This window comes from Falco rusticolus, chromosome 4 (assembly GCF_015220075.1).
Source record: "Falco rusticolus isolate bFalRus1 chromosome 4, bFalRus1.pri, whole genome shotgun sequence".
NCBI lineage: Eukaryota > Metazoa > Chordata > Aves > Falconiformes > Falconidae > Falco > Falco rusticolus.
Window position 1 is genome coordinate 32,919,613 of NC_051190.1, and position 19,152 is coordinate 32,938,764.

At 37.5% G+C, this 19,152-nt stretch overlaps 2 protein-coding genes across 4 annotated transcripts in view; one reads left to right on the top strand and one right to left on the bottom strand.

The window, feature by feature from the left end:
- CCZ1 (CCZ1 homolog, vacuolar protein trafficking and biogenesis associated) overlaps positions 1–2,246 on the top strand; it is a 15,220-nt gene extending 12,974 nt beyond the window's left edge. The window contains exons 14-15 of the mRNA XM_037384928.1: positions 637–764; positions 1,903–2,246. Of these exons, the coding sequence (XP_037240825.1) occupies positions 637–764; positions 1,903–1,958 (184 nt within the window). The 3' untranslated portion in view covers positions 1,959–2,246. The remainder of the gene's footprint in view (positions 1–636; positions 765–1,902) is intronic.
- LOC119146760 (radial spoke head 10 homolog B2-like) overlaps positions 1–18,387 on the bottom strand; it is a 23,322-nt gene extending 4,935 nt beyond the window's left edge. Inside the window, exons 1-20 of one of the 3 annotated variants that reach the window (XM_037384925.1) lie at positions 18,200–18,387; positions 17,295–17,610; positions 16,552–16,627; positions 16,216–16,284; positions 15,841–16,014; positions 14,740–14,825; positions 13,964–14,084; positions 12,935–13,111; positions 12,108–12,234; positions 11,485–11,594; positions 10,840–11,029; positions 9,977–10,088; positions 9,812–9,891; positions 9,559–9,707; positions 8,627–8,734; positions 7,373–7,549; positions 5,263–5,314; positions 4,665–4,745; positions 3,372–3,567; positions 2,688–2,922 (exon numbers count right to left, since the gene is read on the bottom strand). In XM_037384925.1, coding sequence (XP_037240822.1) covers positions 2,709–2,922; positions 3,372–3,567; positions 4,665–4,745; positions 5,263–5,314; positions 7,373–7,549; positions 8,627–8,734; positions 9,559–9,707; positions 9,812–9,891; positions 9,977–10,088; positions 10,840–11,029; positions 11,485–11,594; positions 12,108–12,234; positions 12,935–13,111; positions 13,964–14,084; positions 14,740–14,825; positions 15,841–16,014; positions 16,216–16,284; positions 16,552–16,627; positions 17,295–17,548 — 2,553 coding nt within the window. In that variant the 5' untranslated portion in view covers positions 17,549–17,610; positions 18,200–18,387 and the 3' untranslated portion in view covers positions 2,688–2,708. Of the gene's footprint in view, positions 1–2,687; positions 2,923–3,371; positions 3,568–4,664; positions 4,746–5,262; positions 5,315–7,372; positions 7,550–8,626; positions 8,735–9,558; positions 9,708–9,811; positions 9,892–9,976; positions 10,089–10,839; positions 11,030–11,484; positions 11,595–12,092; positions 12,235–12,934; positions 13,112–13,963; positions 14,085–14,739; positions 14,826–15,840; positions 16,015–16,215; positions 16,285–16,551; positions 16,628–17,294; positions 17,611–18,199 lie in introns of those variants that run through there. The other 2 variants (XM_037384924.1, XM_037384926.1) reach the window with 2 other exon arrangements.
- Between the last annotated feature and the right edge of the window lie 765 nt (positions 18,388–19,152).

Below are 19,152 nucleotides of genomic sequence, written 5' to 3' on the forward strand. Positions count from 1 at the left end.
TGCTGATAAAGATGACTGACTTCTTGTCAAAGGGTATTGTGCTACAAGTTGGGAGAGACCCTTATTAATTCAAATTAATAAAGAACATGAAAATGCTGAATTATTGTCATGTCTATAACTAATCGGCAACTAGCAATTTTCCCACTCTGCTTAAGGATGAGGCATTCATTTTTCTGTAAATGCAAAAAAGAATGTTTCAGTATATTTTGGAAGTACTGGGTGAGTGGCAGCTTTATATAATTTCTCTAGTCGTTGAGCATAGTTCAGTTCTAGGTTTAACAATGAGATACGTGAAAGCTTATCACCGTACCCTCTCCAGCTTCCATTTTTTTGGTCACTGTGTAGCAAATTCTATGCAGTGTGTCCTTAACAGTATGGAGCATACGTGTTTTCTTTGGAGCACTGGAGTGTTTGGCTGATGGACAAGTTAATTACATGCCCAGATAAGTAAATCATTGTCGTAAGCAGCCATTTATGAAGCCTTCACCCTGGATTATGTCGAAGTTAGTATTGGTAGTCTCTTAGAAACTGCACAACCACAAAAATTTATGACAGTAAACTGTCCCACTCATTACAATAAAGTTGTTGAAGATTAAACTTTTTGCCACATTTTTTACATTCTAAAATTTCTTTCAGAGTTGATGAAGATGAGGAAATTATTGTGAAGGCAATGAGTGATTACTGGGTAGTTGGGAAAAAGTCTGACCAGCGAGAACTGTATGTTATTTTGAATCAAAAAAATGCAAATCTGATTGAAGTTAATGGTAAGTAAGGATTAGTTTTTATTACCTTTAAATACAGTTACTACTAAAATGTATGTCCCTGAAGAAGTAATAAAACCCATCTCGCAAGAAGTCTACAGAGGGATTGATCTATGATAGACCAGGTAAGTTTGCATAAGGCTTTAAGTCTGCCTTCCACCAGCTGTGAAAGAACAGCATAAATATTCAGCAGACTTTCTTAATTATTAATCAGTCATTCTTCTTCCTTCAAATAATACAGGAGAGCTCTGTGAGCTTAGTTTAGGAGTAATTAATGAAGTTATATTATATACAGTTGAGAGATGAACATACTTACATCTGAATTAGGTTTTATTTGTCAATGATCCATGGGTAGATTACTTAGACATTGTCTGTCCTGTCAGTGATCCTCATTCCATTGTTAATTTGTTTTTAATGCTGTTTGAGAATTATTTACCTTGACTAAGAGTGCAAATTAGCAATAAGATGCAAAAAGCTTTTAAATGAGTTTCTCTTAAAAGTCTGTCAAGAGTCTTATTTACAGCGATTTTAGGGCACCCTCTTTTAATAGGAGGAAGCGTGCTCACTTGGACAAGGGGGAAAAATTAATACTTTTCCAAGACCAAAGCCTAGCAACCTAACTTTTGAAAAGACAAATGAGTTACATGACTTCTCATGATTTCTAATTGTCTTTCAGGATCAAACCTGCCATACAGAAATAGTAAATGAGTGTTTCTGTGCCTGATAAGTGTAGGAAGTGGTGTACCTCAGGCAGCACAAAGCAAAAGCCTTGCTGACTTGATTTACTGTAACAAACTAATCGCTCCTTGCCCCAAAAAGGGGTTTCAGTATACTTCCTTGTGTTGAAGCTAAAGCTTCTGCTGTTGGCAGTGTAGAAATTTGACAAGATGAATGGCCCAGCGACAGACTCGAACCATCATTTACACTTTAACCACTTAAAATACAACTCATCTTTCAGTGTGAAACATCAGACTTGACTCAACTTTCTCTTAATGTTATGCTGTCCAGTAGTCTACATTAGAAACTCCTAGGGAGTTTTCTGTTTGAATTCTGTTATATTCTCCACTATGCGGGATTTTTCTTGCAGAGGTTCCTGTAAGGCATCATACTGAATTTCATTTATTTATTTATTTATTTACAGAAGAAGTAAAGAAACTTTGTGCAACACAGTTTAATAATATTTTCTTCTTGGATTGATCTGAAAGGGCTGATTTATTGAAGATGTCAATGTCAGACACTTGTTCAACATGAAGAGTTATTAGTCATATTATTGACTGGAATAATGACAATTAGTAAAGCAATACTTGCTTTGTAAGAATCAAAATTTCTACTAAAATCTGTAAACTGATCATAAAATTTTTAGATTTTAAAAAGGTTTATGTGCAAACTAATTAAAAACCAGTCTGAATTCACCTGTACCATTCCATTCCGATATTGTTATGTGAATATTTTACTGGAAAATAAAACTAATTGTTACACTTTTAAGGGCATCTTTTTGTTTTCCTGTGTTCATTTCCATTTCTGTGTCACTTTCTGCTAATTTTTTACAATATCAAACTAGATTGGTTACAAGAGACACCTGGACAAAGCACTTTCTAGGTGACCTGTTCTTTGCAGCTCGTGCTTCAGCCTGATTTACATTCTTCGTCAAATTGTTACGTACTTGCTTATGCAGTATTTCAGTCAAATAAACTAGGTTTTAAGCAGAAACATTTAATTAGGACATACAATGATGACAAGATATCAGTTGTACCTAAAAATTCCCTTGGTATTGATACAAGTCAAATACTGACTTCTGGAATAGTTTTGTTTAAAGGGTTTACACTCATGACTAGATGCTTTTTCCCAAGACCTTTGGTGTAAGAGCAGAGTTTCCTTCTGGAACCAGCAAGACTTGGATTTTTTTCTTATTCAAAGAGTACTTACCTAGAGCTTCAGTAGTTCTTATCAGAAGATTTCTTTCTTCTTTTTCTTTTTGCCAGCAGGCACCTTCGTAACACCTGGGCGTGCTACAATGGGTGCCTCTTCCTTCAGAGGGGGTACTAACTGTGTGACAGGCTCCTCTAACTCCTTAAAATCCACACTCTTGGAGTCAAATGTTTTTTCTGCTGCAGCTGCTTCTTGTCTTATTGCCTTTTCTGCTTCTCTTCCAGCAATAAGTCTGAGTGAACAAAGTTTAAATGTAATGTACAGCAAGAAAGGAGACACAATGGCTACGCAACTACAGCTATATTCACAGTATATACAATATAAACTGTCATATTGTAGAGAAGCAGAAAACCTGTCTAGTTACTACTTCAAGTCTAATTTACAGCATGATTTATTTTTTTTAAAAAAAGTCTTAATTGCCTTTACAGAGAGCAGGACTCAAGTGCCAGGAAATAATAGAGCGCAAAGAATTCTGTAACCTGAAAGCAGCCTGTATTTGTTATTCCCAACAGTAACAGAAGTCAGGAGTTACATTCTGTATATTACTTATTATACCTGGATGAGTTTGTTTTCCAGTTACAGTATGCTATACAACTTTATTAAAGCAGACTTCTCATTTTCAATAATTTTGTTAGTAGGAGATAAGAGGTAACAGTACTAAAGGTAAGACACAACACTTACTTCGCCAGTTCCTCATCCTTGATCTTTCTCAGCTCAGCTAATTCAGCATCCTGTGTTTGATTTTCTTTTATTTTTTCCCTTAGCACTTTTTCATGCTGGTAAGCAGGAAAGAACTTAGTTGTAAAAAAGATCTGCACCTGACACATCCACAGGCTAAATTCCTCATCTTGTTCAGGTTTGGCTTTTTTTGGTTCATCTGCAACAGGTAAATTAAACATCTGTTTAGCAGGGCACTTCTATTTCAAACATGGTTTGGACTACAATATTTCAGATATGATACTGCAAGGGGAAGGTCTGGCTTCTGCATGGTATGGAAGATGACGACTGTGTAAAACTTGTAACCGATGCATGGGAAAGGGGTGACCCTTTTGTGGGTCTTCAGAGTGACATATCGCTGGGAATGGCATCAAAAGAATATGAACTTCCCCTTAAATCACACAATAAATTTCTCCTGCAGTAATCTAATGACAGTTCAGTATCCATGACTCCTGTGCACAGATAAGCAGAGGAACAAACGTGACTACCTGAAAGAATCACATGCAAGTATCCAATTATCATGACTGTCAAAAAAATAGTCTAGATCCCATCTATCTGCTGGTTCTTTGACAAACGACATTTTTTTCAGATCTGTAAGTCAGCAGTCATCAGATTTCAGTGAAAGAGCTGATGACTACACGAAGATCCTTGCCTAGCTGCATTCTTGGATTTGGGTTCTCTATCTGGAGAAAACATTTAACAAGCACAAAAGACAACCCTGGTAAGATGTCCTAATCAGCCAGAAGGGAGATAGTATAAAAAAAATGTTACTAGCCTCAACGTATGAAAATGCTTTTACCAATTTCTCTTCTGCATGAATGTTGGCCTGTCATAACATAAACACCTTATCCCAGCTAATGGTGCCACACCATTAATAGTAATTCTTTTATTACGTAAAAAAAGCAAGACATAGTAGTATCTTTTATTTATCCAAGATGTTAAAAAAAAAAAATAGGCAAGCTTGCAAATTGAACTTCTCAAGAGTAAATACAAATTACAGCTTGTAGTGCCCTACAAATAAAATGTGGCATTTTAAAATTGGGGAACCTATTAAATTGGTACTTATATGTCTCAAATTTCATTTTCTTTAAAACATTTCTTTTAGAAAATTTCTTTACAAATCTTCCTCCAGAATTAATGTTCACTTACTGCCCTCTTGTGACAAGCTGAAATCTGCATATACAATTAAAAAATCTTGCAGTTCGAGAGCTAGGAGGGATTTTGTTTGTTAGTCTTAAAACAAAAGGACTGCTTTACCTGTCAATTCTGTTGCTGGACAGAAATCTTGTCCTCTTTCTGCATCCCAGTTGAACAATGATGGAACATCTTTGGTATCTCCTGGAGTTGTGTGAAATAAGAGGACAGTATAATTCTGTGCATTAAATATCAGGTTCGATCCTTCAGCACAAACAAATATAAACTGTCATCTGACCTTACAGTTAGACCTGTGGTTGAAATACTTCTGTACTGATGAAAAGTTCATTTATAATGAAGGCACAGTGCAGAGTTTAGTCTCCCGTTTCCATGCTCAAATGAGTGGGACAGAACAGGAAGAATTCAGTTTTTAAAAGGCTTTATGTTATTTTTAAGGAAAATGTGATAGCTTGTAACTAAAAAGCACAAGAGTTCAGAGATTCGAACATGCCCAGCTGCCTGTCCATAGCAGGTGTAGAATGCTAAATGTAAACCTTGTCATAACTGCCAAAGCGAATGCAGCCACCCTCTGTAATTGCATTACATCCAGCTGTTTCAATCACTAATCAGCTACCATTTTAGTAATTTTTAAAGCTGTGAAAAGAGCGAAACTCTTCTAGCACGACTGCTTAAAGATGCTTATGGTAACTACAGTACTCACCCAGTAGAAATCCTTGAAGAGGATGCCCTCTGTCTTCACAAGGTCTCAGTGGCTGGCAAGAAGTTTTAAATTCAGTTATTAAATGCCAGGACTTGTGTTCAAATTAACAAGTGAAATCACGTGTCTGAGTCATGCAAATTCCTATCTCCAAAGCATCCTGACAACCGAATGCATTCTGCCGTTATGCTTATTTCAAAACATTTAAATTGCAACAGTGTTTCACGCTTTCAAGTATGCAAATCGGTCATAACACTTTACCTTTGATAGCAGCCAGGGAACTGGCATTATCCTATTTCAGAGCTAGGGAAAGACATCAGCACAGAGAACAAAAGCTCCTGTTCTTAGACATGTCCTCTGTTCTTACGTGCTTCTCTACTACTATTATTCATCTGCTCCTGAGGAAACAATAATTAATTTCTATTCCTCACTATAGGAATATACTCCAGAATTACACTGAGTGAAAAGGAGAGAACACCACTCAAGAGTGCATCTGAGAATGATGCTTTAAAATCTTTCCAACTGTCATCCCAAGCTCCTTCTGCAGCATGATGATGTCACTCCTTCCAGACAAGTGACAGTAAATCTCACAAAAACTCAGCTCAAATACAATTCTGTTTTTAAGCTGGTGTATTTTCTAGAAGTCAGGGAGTTTCCAAATTCTCTGTCTGATTTCCACAATTCCAGTACAAAACAGTAATCCTTACTACCTTACCCTAAAATCATAGAGATCAAACAAAATATATTTGTTCTTGGAATATCAAAAATCTCATTATAGTCATACACTGGGTACAAAACTGTAAAGGCAGTGAAGGTGAAAAGTTTGCTGGAATAATTCTGAAAAGTGTTTTAGGAGTTACCTTCCCCAGTGCTTCTAAATCTCAACACACTTCTCAGACTCTCACTCTCCCCCTTGCAAATAAAGATAAAACTGTAGCTTTCTTCACCGCTTCAGTTCATTGGAAGACACCACCCAATATTCTATATAACAATAGCTGATTGTATGTGTGGGAGAAAATGCTTTTATTAGCAATGGAAACGCACCACTTCTAGGCTCATACACACATCCAGACATGGGAACACACTATATTTAATATTAGATGAAATTCTTGTCTCTTTCAAAGCCTAATTGGCTACTCCGTCACTCATGAATTGCAAACCCTTTGCTCCATCTTTTAGAGTGAGCTTTTTACATATCTCATGCTTCTTTATTTTGTCTTGTGATATGACACTTTCGCTTGAACACAACCATGAGCAAGCATAAAGCTCAGATGCCTCAGAAATGTCATCATTTTTTGTAACAATTATACTTCTGCTGTACATGCATTAATAAAAAGCACAAGAAGAATTTTACATACGGTACATTTTAAAATAAGATTTTCTTTTGCTCTTGGAAAATCTGTTTTAACTGGACCGTTTCACTGTGCAACTGCATTAATCTTTGCAGTAATGCAAGGGAATGGGTTTCATATGATGTAATAACTGGCCAGAGAATGGAAAGTGGTGGTGTTCAGTGGCACTACCAGCTTACAAAGGCTGTGAAATTAGGTGTTTGTGAATACTCTTTGAATAAATAGAATACTTTCATCTTGTGCATAATTCCAAATAATTTCCAATTCATGCCTTCAACTATCCACGCGGTGTATTGCACTGCAGTGTCACAGGCAGCGTCTTACAACCTATAAAATCCTTATTCAAAAGTACAGCAAAAAGAAAAGAGCCTAACTTATCTGCTGGGGAACAGCAAGTCTTACTACATACAACAACTGCAATGCCATTTTTACAGGGCAATAGACATTTGACTTAAAGCAGGAGAGGCGTATCTTCTACCAGTCAACCAATCTGTCAATTCTCTTTCAAACACCAGAAGGATTTAAAAGTACTTTATGGGTATTTATAGTTATTTAGGATAACGTGCAAATGTGTTAAAACTGTCTATATTGGTGTTACAATCTAAGGTAGCAACAAACAGAAAAAGCAGGAGGAGCCAATCAAATGACTGTTTATGCAAAAAGAGGAAATTAGTTTTTCTGTGTTCAGGAAGCACAGTACATTTGCAGGGCCTGACTTCACCCTCATATAATAATATTTAACAGGTCTGCATCAACTTTACCTGGGACAGAGAATATTCTGGGTATGGAGACACATTTGTGGTTCCCTCTGACAGACTCTCAATTCTAAAGCTACTTCTTTTCTCATTATCACGAGCTACTTGCTCCTTAATCATGTTGCTGGTAACATACACTGATGCACAATCAAGAAGAGCTTCAACAAATTCAAGAAAAACCAACTAGAGTAAAACAAACACAGTGATTAATTAGTATTTGCAAACTCCCTTCATTAACAGGCATATGTACCCAAGCAAGCGAAGAACTCGGAAGTGATTGTGAAGCCTTGCTGGCCTCATTTACCTAGTCAAACATCCCTTCTTCTGAAGAAAAACTGAAAACAGCCAAAGCTCAAAAAATTCAGCCAGTGAAATACTGTGTTATGCATTATACAAGTCATATTGAAATAAAACACTACATAGATTTTTGCTGTATCTGGAGCTACAGGAAATTTCTCTATTAAATAACATAACTATTGCCATTACCTAAAACACTTAATTGCACACAGCGCTTCCAGAAACCGAAAGAATGGGCATATAATTAATCTCAGTAAGACTTGTGCTGTGTGTTCAGTTTATCAGATACTGTTTAAAACAGTAAACTCAATTATGTCATTTAAAATAAGACCATTGCTGAGTAAGAGCTAATTCTTTAAAGGTGAAGGACCCTCAATAGCAGGCCAGCCATCAGGTAGCACAAGAGTCTTCTACAGTCACTGCTCTATCTCACTGAGGAGGCAATGCCTCCTTCACACATCACTAATCAGGCTTCTTGGATCACCAGATTTTCAGGATCAGTGGGTTCACTTCTTAATTATTGACCCATCTTAACATTTCCAGTGCATGCCTTGGTAGCTGAATGTGCTGAGATTCATCCCTGCATAATCACTATATATATATATATATATATATATATATAAACTGCCCCACAGACATAACTATTACTAGCAGCAGGCTCCTAAAATGGTATTTGACCCTCTGGGTTATGGCTCTCTTCGGCAGTTATCTGTATGGTCAGGTATGCTGACACTGTACTAAGAAGAATAAGATAATAACATAGAAGTACATGAGCTAAATTAGAAGATACAGGCAGAAGAAAGGAAGACAAAAATAGGGGTTTTGTTTGTACCCTCTTTTTTTTTTAAATAAATTACTTAATTTTCCTGCTGTTCTAGGAGATAGGCAGCATTTGCAGCACTTTTGGAAAGTAATTGTAATTGTTCCTATAGCAACGAACTCTGGTTTTTTGCCCATACACACCTCTGGCTCCAGATTGGTACTGTTGCTATCGTGTAGAGAGGGACTGTCTTTGACAAGTATTTCCACAAGTTTTGAAGCAGTTAATTGTTTGCTGAGAAGTTTAAAATCCTGGGTAAAGAGTATATGTTACATGTTAACAGCACTTAAGGCATTCCCACATGGACCTAATCTAACTCCCTTTGAAGTCTGTGTCAGAATTTCTAGTGGTTTCAAACAATACTTCCACACACATAATTAACAACAGAGTGAAATTCTGGCCAGACTAAAGTCAATGGCAATTTTTCCTAGACTGCAAAAACACTAAGAACTTGTGAAAGCACAGAAATAAAAATATTTTTAAATTACAATTTTTCCATCTGATATTTTTTTTCATTTAAAAAGGCTTGAATTTAAACAGTGACCCAAAACACAGGCATATCAAAGGAACTGTTCCCTGCCTTCAGATCTGTCCCTGAATTACTGAATTCTAGTAAAGAACCTGATGTTCATCTTGCATTATATTAATACATTATTAAAATAATAAATATTTTATAATATTTGTTATTTAATTACATAAACATCTATTAAAATACATGTTATTGATTATTTAAATTTTATTTCAATGTATTACCGTATTATTTCAAAAGCTGCCAGTCTTTTACTTCTACCAATAAGACATTTTGGAAGCCAGCAAAAATATTTATATTCCCTTAGAACACATCTGTCTAAAATTTGGTTATTTGGAATGACCAACTACAGAATCAGAATTCAATCCTGCAAAAGTGCACTAATAATGTCTGTAGAACAACTGTCCCTTTAATGTTTGTTGGACAGTTTGTACAAATAACATTGCTCCTACTTTTTCAAGTGTGCAGAGTATTTTAATATGCTCATATAAACTGAACAAAAAGCATATCCAATCACACAAAATTAAAAAAATAAAATATCATTACATTCAACATCCAAAGGAAGTGCCTCATTTTCATTGTGGGTTCAAATGGAGGTTTGGTACTCGGTCTACAAAAAGCTCTGTATATTTCCCAGCATTTGTCAATGTAGCTCAAGGCAAAAACTGTACATCGCTCTTCAGAAAATAAGGTACCTTTAAAAATTGATTGGGAAAAAATAACCATTACAATAAAACTGTGATGTATGTGGTACTAGTTAATGAATTCTGTACAGCAGAGAAGAAATACCATTACTTACCCTGGATATGACAGGCAGCGGGAATAACATTCCTGGACATCATTTCTAAGAAACACTTATGCAGACAAGAACCTTTCTCTCTACAGTTGAAACAAAAATAACTCTTGTCTAGGAAGACTCAAACTGAGTATACTGAAATATATTTTGCTAAAAGATGAAACTTACCTGTGTTCTTCATGATAGATATGAAATGCTAGGCGAATAACGTAAGATAAAAATGTTCTGAACAGTAAACTCCCATGTGGGCAATGTATCTCCTCAAGTGGTGTTTTATCACCTAAAAATTTTGAAAAAATAAACCTGTATTCTATCACATACATAATGCTTATAGGCATACTGAGTCGTCAGCCTTTTTTATCCTCTCCATCTCTACCTATCACAGTTTAACAAGTCCTGGAAGAATCCACCTAGACACAGCATCACTTTCAAACAAGCAGGTCAAGGGAGAACCATCCACCTATCTTATTGTATCTTATCAAATTCTCTCCTACTAGATATACATCCACTTAGATACATAGCATATAAGAATGAAGGGGGAAGTAAAAATGGAGTTAAACCCTTTGCATACCAGGGATACTGCTGGTCTAAATGGAACTGATTGATTAGCTGGCTCTATGGAAGAAAAAAAACCCACCAAAACATACTACATGCAAACCAAAGCTAAGAGCACTGGGAAGAAAAAAAAAAAAAAAAAAAGAAAAGTATTTGTTTCTTCTACTTCTCTTTCTCAGACCTCTTTAGAACTACATGTAACAGTAATGGCAAGACCAGGGATGAATACAATTTTTGAACAGATGGCTCTTTAGAACGGTTTTTTAAGTGGTATTTTAATTTTGCGTTTTCTCGCCTAAGCAACTGAAATGCCTGGAGCAGTGTTAATGCATCCATTGTTAACTCACAGGCACAGAGGTACTATGTAGATAGGGGCCACCTATCTACCACGGTTGAGCTATGAGTAAACTTGCCACTCGAACTCTCTGCAGCTTACTATTCCTAGGTTCTAGACACCGATTGACAGAAATACAAACCACTCAATAGCCGATCCATTTCAGCAAGAGTTAGGGTGGAGTGATGAAACTGGCAGTCCTTCAGAAATCTCCAAAACTGAAGCTTAGTCATGAGGAAGGCGTTGTCAAGAGAATGATCGCAGCCTAAGCCACTGTAGAAGGTGTAAACTCTTCTCAGTTCTGTAATCTGCCTCAACACTGCAAATTCTACCTAAATAAAGCAGGGTATGTTTTCAGCATCATCTCACAGAGAGCAGGGATCATCTTGTATTGATCCTGTAATGGGGCATATAATGCTTTTCATCTTGTAACTTTGAAAAGCACATCCCTGGTTGTGTTCATGACAGCATTACTCAAATGTAGTTATAATAAATATGTGTTTTTTGGCGACTGATAAAAGTGAATTAGTCTCTGTCAGAAGACAAACCTCACAACAGCTAAAGGTAGTTGCTGAACGCGCTTCCAGGTATGTTAACATTTCTAGTGGAAGCTCAGGAAGAGGCAATACTGTCTATTCATTCTTATAGCTTTTCTGTTTTCATGGCCTTCAGGTTTTCAAATCATTCTTTAATAGAAAGAGTCACTTCATGGCAAATAAACCAGAAATAAAATAACATGAAACACACCACAAGGGAAAGCTGAAAATACCAAACACTAGACTCTTACTTGTTTCAGCTCTTCATGTCTCTCTTCCCTTGGCAACAAGTCAAGCACTGAAGATATGTCCAACTCAATATCTGATCCCAGAATAGAAGTATTTTCTGAGCCATTGATGACTGTGGTATTTTTTACCATGCAAAGAAAATAAATCAGAACAAATTAAATGAAGTTAAAAAGACACATATATACACACACATGGAAAATAAAACATTTATTATTCCTTCTTATCTTCCCGACTTCAAACTGAGAATAACAGACTCCTTTACAGTGAGGAGTAGAGATTTCATAGTAACAGCGTAACATCTGAAGAGTACTTTTGTCAAATTCAACCCCTAGCCAAAAGGAAATGCAGAAATTACACAAGTTATGAAACTTTCAGTAAACAGTGTTCCAAAAGCATTACAAGACATAGTGTGGATGAGTCAAAGTGTCAGGCACAGGAAACAAGAAGCATGGGAGCAAAACTCATTAATTATTAAGATAACTCCCATATTTATCAAAGTTCTTTGGAGAAATAGCTCTGGCTCTTGAGTAAGTATGAACAGCTTCACACTATAGTAAAAAGGAACAACAAAATGTGAACTGAGCAGAATTTCCTTTCTTAAGCTGCTTACCAGTGCCAAAATTACCTCCCGTGCAAATGGCATTCAGCTCTTTTGTATTCATTGCATCCACTCGAAAATTAGGATATTGTGCTATACGATCATCTATGAACTCTCCTTCATAAACATGACCATTCTTGAAGACAAACTTGCCCTATAAACAGATTAACGTGATTAATTTCAATATAAATAAAAATCAAAGATAATAAAAACCCAGTAATGCTCTTAATCAAATTTCCTTTTAAGAATCTTGCCTAAAACTGAATATATGAGATAAAATAAAACAAAATAAATTTTTCCTACCCGCTTTCATAAAATACTTTGTCATCTGTTAATTAAAGTACACTGCTTGGCTTAAAAACTGCCCATGTGGCTGTTTGATTTTGAAAAGTATTTTCAGGAAATAACATTTCGCCCCATATAGAAAGACTTGTTTACAATCCATTGTTTGCACATGTGGCACTCCACTCACAGGTTTTTTTAAGTCTGTTAATATGAGAACATCTCTGTGCAAGGATAGCTTGATACCCATTAGCTCACAGTGTAAGAGTGAAATACTGACCAACCACTGCAAAAACCAAGATAAATCTATTGCACTTAAAATCTCTACAGTTCAACTTCTTTCTTTATATGCACAACACACATCTAATCACAAAGTCAAATCTGTGCCTCGGCAAGGTCCTTGGAAGGACTCCTGCTTCTTGCAGTGGACTCTGCCCTTCATGCTGGGACTCCATCCACAATGCAAATCAAATGTAGTTTTCTATACAGAAAACTAGAGATCCACCATACAGAGCAGAGCAGTCTCCTCTGGTGTTGTCTGTAGTTTTGTCTTCCTACTTATCAATACTCACCTTGCCTTGCTTCTTATTACAAACCCATTCACCATCGTACACTGCTCCACTGGCATATATGAACTTCCCACGTCCATGTCGTTCCCCATTTACAAAATCACCTATGTATTCATTCCTTAAAGGATACTGAGACGCTGGCATTCTCTTCAAAAACCATATGTGGGTGCCACATCCATGCTGAAAAAGATGTGTGATTAGAAAAAAACATCTCCAGAAGAGCTGTGATTGCTATAGGTCGAGACTTTCAAAAAGGAGCACCACCTAGGCATCTTTAAGAGTCACTGTTGGCAAATGTCTCAAATAAAAGCACCTAGCTGATAGCTGCAGTACTTCAAACCACCCACAGAACTATATTCTACAAAGGTCTGAGGGAGAAGCACTCAAAAGAATACACCAAATCAATACCAACTTGAGCAAGCTCTACCAGCAGGACTCCTAAAGACATCCTGCCTGCCTGAAGCCTTTTGACTGTAATGCTGAAGAGCGAGGCAAGGAACACCAGGCCAAACAGAAAATCATGATGTTCCAGAAGCTGGATTTCTCCACAATTTTATACAGAGTGAAAAGACAGTCACTCACATTCTTTTCCCAACAGAATAATAAATGGAAGGAACAGAAAATGCCAGAAATCTTCTCCTTCCTTCATAAAATTTGTACAAGAGGGAACAGTGTGGTCTAATATTTCACAGGTGACAGAGAAGTAAATTGCAATGTATACTCACTGCTGAAGTCCTACCTCAAGCTTAGTCACAAACATGTAACTTTTTAAACTTTTTTTTTATGAAAAAGGTTTATATTTTTCATTAGAGAATTATATTATGACTTTTTAAGACTAAGTCAAAAGCCTTTTAACAATTCGGATGTTGCTAACATGAGAATCAACTTAAAATAAACAGCATATTTCCACTATCTCAACCGGCAAAAATCATACAAAGCTCCTTTGATATTGCACAAAACTGCCTACCTAGTTTTACTAGAGTAACAGACAAAACGCTGAATTAAAGAGGTCGCTGGGGAAGAATTTAATACCTGTACGCCATACACCCACTGTCCCATATACTCTTGATTAGCTGTCAACCATCTCATTCTTCCTTTTCCATGACGTACATTTTTCTCCCACTGACCTTCATAGATATTTCCAGACTTATAGCTACAAGAAAACAATAAAAGTTAATGACTCATTCATACTGAATTCTAAGTGGATCCTACAAAAGCATTTTATTTTATATATTTATATTTTACTAGCAACCTCATTGCCTCATTGCTAATAAATTTAGCATTTATTAATGCTGAATATATGCATTAATTTGAAAGGTGGCTCGCACTGACATGGATACAGAGGTTTGATTGTACCCACTGTTTACCTATTTTTAACTTAAAAGGTCACTGAGAAGAAATTAACCAGTTCTTTTTTTCTGAAGAGTCTTCACCACAGCTAACCAAAATATTCTTTCATATAAAGTTCCACAAATAAATCATTTATTCATGAAAGCAGCTCCATCTGTTCAAATTAAATTGAGTTTATTTGTTTTAAATGTCAATGTGTGATTTACCAAAGCTGATTTTGGATTTTGTCTTTAGACATTCTTTTGTGGAATGATTGGTAGAAATATACCAATATTAAAAATGAAAGTTATAGAGAAGGTCTATTTCATTATTACAAAGCACTTTGTACAATTATTTATTCTACTGCAGAAAGTGCATGTGACCATGAAATAGCAGCATTTGTATCCATTTTACACAACAGGAGAAACTGAATGATAAAACATGAAAAAGAAGATACGGAGAAGTGTTAACATGTTTACCATCTCATTCCCCATCCTTCTTTGATGTTATTTACCCAGTTGCCTGAATACCAAGAAGTATGTTCCTGATCATAATAAACAATACCCTGAAACAAACAGTAGAGTCAATTTAAATACCTCAGTATTAATCTACATTAATAAAACATCACATAAATTATGACAAACATAATCACACTCTTACTTATAGTCACTTTGAACCACTGTACTGAAAGCAACTGACATGATAAAGTTAAATAATAACCTCTTTGATGAGTATTAGTGAAGACCTTAAAAAAGGCCAAGTTTTTAAAAAAATACATCTTACATTGAAGTCTACCACGTTTTTCAAACCACTCTGAAATGCTTTCAGAGTTAATCACAGTAGTCACTCTGAGGTACATCAATTTTCTAACTCATTCAGAATTCAACTTCCAACAGTAGGTCTACAGTTAATTGTTCTGTCTTTATCTGATGGCTTCCTCTCAGAACAAACTGGACAGACCACTGCATGGGTGACCATCCACAGCAACCTGTGTGATTTTAGTATCTCATTAGTGACACAGGAAAAAATAACCCATATGATTTGAATGGATTTTCCTCACATGCGGAGCATCAATCTTCAAATGTCAGGCCCAAAAAGAGCATCTCAATCTGGATGCATAAAACCAGACAAAAAAACCCACTACTTGCCTTTAAAAAGTTGGAACTACATTTCACTTACACGAGGTAAGTCAGTCTTAATTGTAATTATCATATTTGGTCAGCTAAAAACATTTGGGAGGTAGGATTGCTTTATCACTACTGGAACCTAATTGTTCTCTCATTATTATGTGGTTACTGATGCTGTTGTCAGTTTTGACTTTGTCATCATCTACTTGGAGCAGCATAAAGAACCAACCAAAATTACTTTTCTAGGATACTGTTCATCCTTTCTACCACAAACAAATCCTACCCTAATTGTTTTAATTAGCATTCAGAACTTCGGGGAAGATCTTTAGGAAAAACAAATCTCTACATAGTATAAGACCATGCAACAGCACTTAACATTTTGCAAAACTACAAAAACGCTTGCTGTTTTAGAAGGCAGTCACCCAAGACCAGGGTCTCATTTGGTGTTCTTACCTTTCCATGTCTTTTGCCTTTACACCAATAGCCAATGTAAGAAACGGGATGAGTACCACTCCTGAAAAATCCAAATCCATGTCTAACTCCATTCTTGATAGATCCTTCATAAATGCTGCCATCATTCCATGTATAACAGCCACTAAACATCTGCACATTCTTAACAAATGTTCCCTAAAAAAAGTAAATTGCAACAATTCAGGTTTACTGTTCTGCAGCTATCTGGGACAAGTCAGGCTTGTGACTGACATCACTGCCATAGTTCTGCAGCTGCTACCTGTACTGTACCAATTACTGCAACTTATCAACTTTCCTTGAATTTGCACACCTAATTGGCTAAAATTGTGTTCAGTTGTAAATTAAATTGCACTTTACCTCGTACTTCACACCATCAGCCCACGTGTAAGTCCCTTGTCCATGCATAAGCCCTTCAGAAAACATGCCCTTCAAATGAAGAGAACAGCATTGTTTTTAAATTTATTCTTACCACAACTGAAGTCTATGATGACTGTAAGATTTCAAAAGAACAACATATTAATTCCCCTCCGAATACTAGTTTCAAAAGAAGAGTTTTAATGCCAGAAACCAACAGAGCTTTCAGCTCTTACATATTCGGAGTGCTTAACCTCCACCTACATTGAAAGAAATAGCCTGCCTGTTCTAAAGAAAGAACTTGATCCACTACTTTTTTTTTCTAATTTATACACTCACCTTGTATGTATTTCCCCCCTCAAAATATGCAAATCCTTCACCCTCATACAATCCATGGACTTTTTCACCTTCATAGCTACAAAGAAAACAAACTAAAGATGAAGATTTCAAGCCACTGCCAGTAGACCTAAATCACAACAGACATACAATAAATTACTTTTGATTTACCACAGTCTACATACACACTGGTTGCATCTTGTGTACGGAAAGGAGCTATGACAAAATTTCCAATTCTTTGCTCCTTCCTTGTAACATTTTATGTAATTGTGTGTTGCTTCAGACCCGTATTTCTTTCAATTACAAAAACAAATCACATTGGTGCCATTTACTAGCTTACAACCAGGGAATCTGGTCAGTATGGGAAACATTATATTTAGTTCCCTTGAACTACCAAAGGATTTGGTTAACACTGCCATTCACCTGCTTCCTCAGTTTAGGATATTCTTACAAGGTATGAGCAGCCCAACACTAAGGGACTAGCTACATTTTCTTCATCAACAGTCTGTACACTTAAACAAAACTTCACCATAGGTGAACAAACTAAAAGAATGAGGCTTTTTGGCAGGCAGAACCAACACCACTAGAATGCAAGAAGGCAGCAGAACTCCACATGTATCATTGTAAGGTATCATTGCTACTGGGTCTGAATAACCCAATTCACTGCCTCGAATCAAGAGTCAAATTCATGTTTGTATGACAAATAAGAATTCTTGACTTCACTGATGTATTTGTAACAAGCATACCTTTTTACAACCACTTGAGTAAGAACAGCCTCCTCATAGTATTGAGGAACATCTTGGATCGGAGGTTCCTTTACCCCCTCTGACTCTTTATCTGCTATCACTGGAATTGCCTGCGTCTCTTCCACTCCTTTCACCACGGTTTGCAATTCTGTTGGCTTTGTTGCCCTACTCTCAGCTGCAGTATCTTGTGCAGGAATAGGGGGACGCACAGGTTTTTCTGCCTTCTTGCCATCTTTCTTCTTATCCTTTGCCATAACTACTGAATTGTCGCAACATCTATTTTCCTTCTGTGTGTCTACACGTGAAGATTTTTCCCCTATAATCCAATCAATTAAAGAAATGAAAGATCAAAACCCAGCTAACTACATGAAAAACTAGCAATCTTTCCTTAATTATTACACTTGCATGGATTTTAAAGTTATTCCTGTAATAATAGTTCCTCAAGGCAGTGGTTTTAGCTTGTGGTAGGCGGACCACACGGCTAATGGGAAGCAACACTTGTGACTCACCTCCCAGTACATACCAAACCACTGTCCATAGACCTGTTTTTTCTACACGGAGGTCTCCAGCTTTACTAGTTTTTAGGTGTCTAGATTTAACCATGGGGAAATGCTGAAAACCATTTTTCACAAGTGAGTTTGGCAGGTTTCTCCAGACTTAGGGCTTTACTGTTACTCAACTTGCTTTCAAAGTTATGAGTTGCAGACTGAACTACAACACAGAATAACCACTATAGCTTATAAAGGTAAAAACTACTTGAAGATTACAGGGCTGCTTGAACCGCTGCAATCACAATTCCCTCTCACTTCAGCCGGATCATCACCCTCTGTCACCCAGAACCAAACCCCCGTGCCGCAGTGGCGCGGGCCGGCAGCGAAGGGCTGGGGCAGCCGCCATGTTCTCACCACCGCTCGCTTCCAGCCCGCGCCTCCTTCCTCTCCGGCAATTAACAGATGAACCAAGGGCCCGAGCGGGCCGGCGAGTGCAGCCCGGGCGCTGGAAGCCCTCCCCGCCCGCAGCAGCCACCCGCACCCTCGCTCCACCGCCCCTCGCCTCACAGCCGCGGACCCCGCGCCGCACAGCCGCAGTGCGGCGCCGGCTGCCGTCACCCCGCCCGGGCACGCCCCACGCTGCCGCCAGGGGGAGCGGCCTCCCCGCGGCCCCTGAGGGGAGCCAGGCCCCAGCCCTTGAGGGAGGCCAGCCCCTGGCCTTGCTCCAGGGCCGGAGATTCATTCAGCGTTGCACGGAAGCGGACGGCTACTGCCTTATCTGGGTGCATTTTCATCCAGAGAAATGGTGGATGGAGAAGAGGGCTCAGCAGCTGCCATGCAGGTTCCACACAGCGCCGTTTATCCATGGCGCTTGGCCCACTTGTGCTCCTTGGTGCGAGTTATGGATGAGGCGTATCCAGCCTCTGCCCCCGCCCGCTCTGGCAGCAGCACATGGAGGTGCCAAGGAAATGGCATCAATAAAAAGATTTCTTACATCAAATCTTGGTCCTACAGAAGTGGAAGAGTGCAATAGATTCCTGATTCAAAAAGACAGTTTTCTAACTATTTTGATTCTGAGATAGAATTTGGACGGACCTGTGGGCAGTGCCTCATGACACATCTTTTTTCCCCATTCATTCTTAGAAAAGGAATCCCTGTCCTTGAAAAATAAAAATTGTTTGGAATACAGATGGGAACAACGCTAATTAAAAGTAAATACACCAGATAAATTATTCTATTCAAGCCTTAAACCGATACCAGTAAGTTAACTATTCAATGCCATATTAACGGTTGAAGTGATTAGATAATAAACCCCAGCTTTAGTATAAAATATATATATGGTAAAAGAAAGAAGTATTTTCACTTGT